The sequence below is a fragment of the Dipteris shenzhenensis genome, chromosome 30 (assembly GCF_047967505.1).
Source record: "Dipteris shenzhenensis isolate YYH24624 ecotype China chromosome 30, Dip_SZ_1.0, whole genome shotgun sequence".
Lineage (NCBI taxonomy): Eukaryota > Viridiplantae > Streptophyta > Polypodiopsida > Gleicheniales > Dipteridaceae > Dipteris > Dipteris shenzhenensis.
In genome coordinates, this window is record NC_141625.1 from 36,429,144 (window position 1) to 36,435,468 (window position 6,325).

The 6,325-nt window shown below is 43.1% G+C and overlaps 2 protein-coding genes and 1 pseudogene across 2 annotated transcripts; 1 reads left to right on the forward strand and 2 right to left on the reverse strand.

Annotated features, from left to right (window-relative positions):
* Positions 1–1,661: 1,661 nt before the first annotated feature.
* Positions 1,662–2,192, reverse strand: LOC147882051 (putative pentatricopeptide repeat-containing protein At3g13770, mitochondrial pseudogene; annotated as a pseudogene).
* A 100-nt stretch (positions 2,193–2,292) lies between these two features.
* On the reverse strand, positions 2,293–2,862 carry LOC147882052 (pentatricopeptide repeat-containing protein At5g65570-like). Its single transcript, XM_087401509.1, has one exon. The coding sequence runs from the start codon at positions 2,860–2,862 to the stop codon at positions 2,293–2,295; it is 570 nt and encodes a 189-aa protein (XP_087257635.1).
* Positions 2,863–4,050: 1,188 nt separating this feature from the next.
* On the forward strand, positions 4,051–5,137 carry LOC147882053 (uncharacterized). Its single transcript, XM_087402062.1, has 2 exons — positions 4,051–4,410; positions 4,661–5,137. Exons 1-2 carry the CDS (start codon positions 4,234–4,236, stop codon positions 4,925–4,927), a joined length of 444 nt encoding a protein of 147 aa, XP_087258188.1. The 5' UTR covers positions 4,051–4,233; the 3' UTR covers positions 4,928–5,137.
* Positions 5,138–6,325: the final 1,188 nt, after the last annotated feature.

Consider the following 6,325-nt stretch of genomic DNA (forward strand, 5'->3'; position numbering starts at 1 on the left):
AGAAGGGGGTTGCATGGTTTAGAAGGGGACACGGTTGAGAGAGATATCTAGAAGTTCCAAAGTTTAGAGAGAGTTGCAAGGTTTAGGAGTTGGGCTGAAGCAGTTGCTACAGCAGTTTACATAGTGAACAGGACTCCCACTGCAGCAATACATGGCATGACGCCAGAGGAGATGTATACTGGTAGGAAACTAGATATTTTTCATTTGAAAATTTTTGGTTGCATTGCCTATGTTCATGTGCCAAATGAGTTGAGGTCCAAGTTGGATCCAAAAGCTGAGAAGTGCATCTTTATTGGTTATTCTCTGTAGCAGAAATGGTATAGATGCTATAACCCTTCAACTCGTAAGTTTACAGTGAGCATAGATGTTGTTTTTGATGAGATGAGTAGCTGGTATAAACCAGTAAATGTGATGATTGATGTAGATGCACAAAATGGTAATGCTGCACAGAAGTCACAGCAGCAATCACAAAATATTAGTGGACCTGTAGTGTCCTCTAGCAGTGGTTCACATACTTCGCCATGGACAGGCAGATTGAGATCAGGAGAATCTCCTCAAAGCAATGTAGATAGTGGTACGCAGGTATCACGAAAAGGAAAAGAGAAGGCAGATCAGCCCATGTTTGATGTGAATGCAGGTCACTCTTATGTGGATGGTGAATCCAGTGGCTCAGAACAGAGCATTGATGATGAGTTGGGTATTCCTTCTGTTGTTACACCTGGAGTAAGGAAGACCAAGGATGTTTTGAGAGCACCTGGAAGTGAGCCTATTTTGTGCAGGACTACCAGAGCTAGATATCTTGTGGATAGGCTGAACTATGATGGATTTACAGCCATTCACTATGCCTATATGGTCAAAGTGATATAGGAACCAGAACCCACTTCTTTTGAGCAAACCATGGGAAAAGAAAAATGGGAGAAAGCCATGGATGAAGAAATGGATGCCTTGGAAGCAAATGCTACATGGGAATTGGTGCCTTTGCCTAAAGACAAGAATGCAATTGGCTGTAAGTGGGTTTATAAGGTGAAGCACAATGCAGATGGTTCTATGAACAGATACAAGGAAAGATTAGTTGTCAAGGGGTATGCACAGACATATGGCATTGATTATGAAGAAACATTCAGTCCGGTTGCCAAGGATGGCAACGGTAAGAGCAGTCATTGCTATGGCTGCATCAAAGGATGGTCTTTACATCAGATGGATGTAAAGAATTCCTTCTTGCATGGTGATTTGCAAGAAGAGGTCTTTATGGAGCAGCCACCAGGTTATGTTCATGCTGTTCATCCTGAGTTTGTTTGCAGGTTGAAGAAAGCCTTGTATGGCTTGAAGCAAGGACCTAGAGCATGGTCTGACAAGATAGGGCAGTATCTTGTCACTATTGGCTTTCAGATTTCCAAGGCTGATTTCTCACTTTATGTGAGAAAAACAGCCACAACATTTTGGACTGGCAGCTTATCAAAGACTTCCTGTGCCTCTGAAAGTGATCCACATTTGGCATACATGTCAACCAAAGTGTTGCCAACTAGACAACCCCTTTCAAGTCTCATTCGTGCAATCTCAGCATGTAGTTTTCAGCCCTTTCCTATGGCTCCCATACTACTACAAGCTTTCAAGACACAAGCAACCGTGATATCATTTGGGGAGATCCCCTCCAGCTGCATCTACTCAAAACAAGTTACTGCTTCCTGACCACATCCTTGTCCAGCATATCCTGCAATCAGTGCAGCCCAAGAGACAACATTTCTAACTGGCAGATTGTCAAAGACTACCTGTGCCTCTAAAAGTGAGCCACATTTGGCATACATGTCAACCAATGTGTTGCCAACCAAAAGATCTCTTTCTAACCCGTTCCTTATAATCACAGCGTGTATATCTTGGCCCTTATCTCTGGCTTCTATGCTACCACAAGCTTTCAAGACACAAACATATGTAATAGCATTTGACGAAATGCCCTCCAGCTGCATCTGTTCAAAATAATTTAGTGCTTCCTGGCTGGGTCCATATTCCGCATATCCTGCAATTAGTGCGGCCCATGACACAACATCCCGAACTAGCAGCTTATCGAAGACTTCACGTGCCTCAAGAAGTGAACCACATTTAGTGTACATGTCTACTAAAGTGTTACCAACAAAAAGATTCCTTTCAGACCCCTTTAGTGCGATCTCCGCATGTAGTTCACGGCCCTTGCCCATGGAGCGTATGCTACAACAAGCTTTTGAGGTGCTAACAAACGTGACGGCATCTGGAGAGACACCCTCCCTTTGCATCTGTGCATAACATTTCAACGCTTCCTCACTGAGCCCATGTTGAGCATATCCGGTAAGTAGTGCAGCCCAAGACAACATTTTGAACTGGCAGTTTGTCAAAGACTCCCTGTGCCTCTGCAAGAGAGCCGCATTTAGCATACATGTCGACCAAAGTGCTGCCTATGAACATGTCTCGGTCAAATCCCTTTTGGGCGATCACAAAATGAATTTCTCGACCCCTTTCCACGTCTTTTTGCCTAATACAAGCTTTTATAAGGGCCATAAACGTATACGCACTAGGATGTACACTATCCTCTTGCATTTTCTGGTATAGGTTGAGAGCATGCTGCATTTGCCCACATTTGATGTACCCTAATATGATAGATGTCCACAAGCGCTCATTCCTATGAACCACCTTGTCGAAAACCTGCTGGGCATCACACATACTTCCACATTGCACAAACATTGGCACAAGGTAGTTCCCGATTGCTCCAAGGGCTTCGAGCCCATTATTGCACATGTTCGCATGCAAACGCTTTGCATAGGCTAAATTGATTTTTCGCCTGCACTTCTGCAATATAAGAATCAAGTTTTGAACCGAAGGTAGCTCGGCCATGTGCTCTACAAGATTGAGAGCCTCGGCATCACCGAAGCACTTCCCTGCCGTACATCCAGTCCTAATGCATGTGAGTGTCGAAACGGGCCTAGCACCTCCTTAGATGAAGCTCATTTGGGCATTGTAGGTGGTCATTTCGTTGGTGGAGAGCTTACGGCCCACAAGGTACTGCAAGCTGGATTATGGTGGCCCATGCTCTTCACAGATGTTACCGAGTTTATTAAGTGATGTGATCCCTACTAGTGAGTCTCCATACCCCATAGTGAAGATTACATGTCTTTGATCAAAGTGCTTACAGATCAACCCTTCAAAAGTTTGGGTATTGATTTTCTAGGACCAATTGGTCTAGCCGCTAAAAGAACCCAAGCCAAATATATTGGCCACAAATTATTTCACCAAGTGGGCAGAGATTTCCTGACAATGGGTGGGCCTTGTAGGTATGCAAGTCTACTCTCATGGTTTGCTCCTCATGCCGCAAGTAGATGTTATCATTACGCCAATCATGCATGAGTCTGGACATCCACAAGAAGGGCTTCCCTAGGATAGCTTCATATCCCGGATGTTGAGTGAAGTCCATGACTATGAACCTAACGGGGTACATGAATCCAAATAACTTAATGTTTATGCCAGTAAGCACTGCCAGGGGTTCGGCAGTTTCCCCATTGGCTAACTTTACTACCAAATGGGTGCTTGAGCATTCCTTGGTGCAGACACTCACTCCCGCTCCCCCATTGAGGATGGCTTCAACCTTATGGTTTTGATAGATTATGGGGATATCAGCGTTTATGTCATCACCCTCAAAGTATTGGTCTAGCTTGTTGATGGGAACCTTAGGTAGGTTCTACCCCTTTTCTGGCATCGATTGGTTGGGACTGGGACTGGGCTTGGGGGCTTAGGGCTGGCAAGGACTGGGGGTAAGAATGGTATGTTCATCCAATTGGATAGATTGCGCCATAGGATGGGATTTCCTCTTAGCAGGGAAGTGATCTGCATTTTTACCTCTGTTGATAGGAAGGTAGCCAACATGACACTATCATAGGGTTCTTGTGAAGCTTCTTCTTCCATGGAAAACATGTCCTCAAAGCCATACAGGTCTCCTGTGAGGACACAACGAAAGCTGAGAGGATGAGAGGGAGATTGAGCGATAGAAGTTTTGGTGGGTGCAAAACACCCTAATCTTTTATTTTAAATGACTTGGATGGATGCGTGGAATCGATTCAGAGGGTGTATGCAAATGCACCCAAGCTTGTAAAGGTCTCTATAAGCTATGCCAAAGAACTGATCACTGAAGGACAAGGTCTTTTGGAGTTGGAATTGTTGTGTCATGTAAAGCCTCAGATACAGGCTTTGCCCGCTGTTAAGAGTCTTTATATGAATGGGCACACCTGGGAACTGGATAGCATATCTGAATTTGTGCGACTCGGAACAACAGTGAGAACTTTGTATATTGACGTCAAACTCAAGGAAAAGAATCCTGTGCGCCTTGATTACTTCTTGGGGCATCTGCAGGATTTGAATTCACTATACATCAGTTCTGATTTCTTTCAGGTTTTCTTCTAAACGAATGACTTTCACCTTTTCTGCAGCTAGACTCAATGCACTTGCTAATGAATACTTAGTGAAGGTGGCTGTCTATCCTCTCCTCGTAGCTAATGCATTTTATGTTGTCTAACAAGTGGTCCTCAATGTACTTTTGATTGGAATGCCCAAGTCGTTTAGAGACTTTAGGTCATGTGAAAAAGTCATCATAAAATAAGGTTTGTTTCACACAGACAATTAATGGGTTATGTGGATTCAGTGCCTGCAGGCTGGTGCCAAGTTCATCTCTGCTTTCCAGTGGATGAGCTTACCACAGTTGGAGGACATCGCAATTGCTGTGACTAGTGGCAATGAGCATTGCATCACGGTTCTTGGAATACTTCTGAAGTGCTCTAGTTCCTTGAAAACACTCCGGATCAATGTAGAGCCACTGGAAAGCAGCACTGAAAATGTGGCATTTTTTAGTGGCGTGTTGGCATTGCAGAGAAGTTATCCTCATGTTGAGATCACATTTGGCCTGTCCTGATAGATCGGTTATCTCTAATCAAGGGATTTCTCCTGACTGTACATCTTATGGCTAGAGCTCTGTATATGGGGACAAGAAGCCACGTCTCCAAGCTGATCTTTTGTACATAGTGCATGCCATTATTACTGACAAGCTGGTGAAACTTAAGAATAAAGAAATCTTCATTTAGCTGAGATCCTTCATACTTTTTCTCTTGTTTCCAAGTAATCTATTCCATCTTCTGTGCTTGTTATATGCTGTGAATTTCTGCTTGTTTAAACATGGTTGTCTTGAAAAGCTGTCTCTGATGGAAATATCTATCGGTAGCTGAGTCTCCTGCATCAGAATACGTAGTACATGTTAGACATTGGCAACACCTGTGCACACATCTGCTGGTAACGAGTTCCGGAAGTGGCAAATACTCCTTGCAAAAGAGGTAATTTTTCATTGGTGGCTCTTTTTTGAAGCAGGCAAGAGTTTCTCATATGTGGTCTTTAGAAGAGCAAGATTGTGGGCAGCAAGCACATGAGGCTGTGTACTGGATAAGGAGCGCTGAAATCAGGTGTGTCACAGGTGCAAGTTTGTAGAAACAAGTGGCCATGATCTTTACTACCAGTGAGGTCTTAAGAGATGGCAAGAGATTAAAATAGTTCTTTGGGAACAGCAATTGAAGAATAATTATCATGTAACATCAAGTAGAAAGAAAAATTGGAAAGAAGAACCTAGGCTTGAGGACTGAGATGACCGATCAAGTCAATGTGATACTAAGTAACAATCGGGGACAACAAAATTCAGATTCTAATATTCTTCTTTTTTTCTAAACAAATAATACTAAAATCCTGAACATGATGGCAAAATAAATTTGAAAAAGGCTCAACGAATAATGTTTCAACAACAGTTTCCAGTCTGGAAAACCTGCAAGTCAAACTTGGTAATGTCCACCATTGCCTTATCTAAAGAAAGTGCTGATATTCACTCCATCTCTGCCCAAAATGAGGAGAGAAGTGGTCCCAATCTTGTGCACAAAGCCCAATTGGTGTAGCAGACGAGTCGAATTGTTAGAGGAGATTGTGTTCTCGAATCCATAAGTAGAGACCATGGTTTCCAATTTTGTTTGTTCCATTGTGTTTGGAAGGGTCTAAAACCCTTTGAAGCAACCTCCAATTTCTGGTTTCTGCAAGCTGTGCTCGATGCAGAATGCTGTTCTCTTCTTAAAACCTTCATAATACAAGGTTGAAGAAGATTTCTTTATTTGTTGCCAAAAAGTTAGGTGTTATTGGATGATAGGAGTTATATTCTTGGATTAGGAGGTAGTGTTGAGAGGCATGGGTGAAGAGGCATGGCAAGGAATATGGGTTAGCATGGATTTTTGAAAAGGTATGGAGGATGATACTAGAGTTAGGGAGGGATATGAGAAGA

Excerpts from the sequence above, each read along its gene's own strand:
- LOC147882052 (XM_087401509.1), bottom strand. The coding sequence starts at position 2,862 with ATGGCCGAGCTACCTTCGGTTCAAAACTTGATTCTTATATTGCAGAAG.
- LOC147882053 (XM_087402062.1), top strand. The coding sequence starts at position 4,234 with ATGAATGGGCACACCTGGGAACTGGATAGCATATCTGAATTTGTGCGA. Across the intron at positions 4,411-4,660 it reads TCAGTTCTGATTTCTTTCAG|TGCCTGCAGGCTGGTGCCAA; the intron begins GTTTTCTTCTAA and ends ATGTGGATTCAG.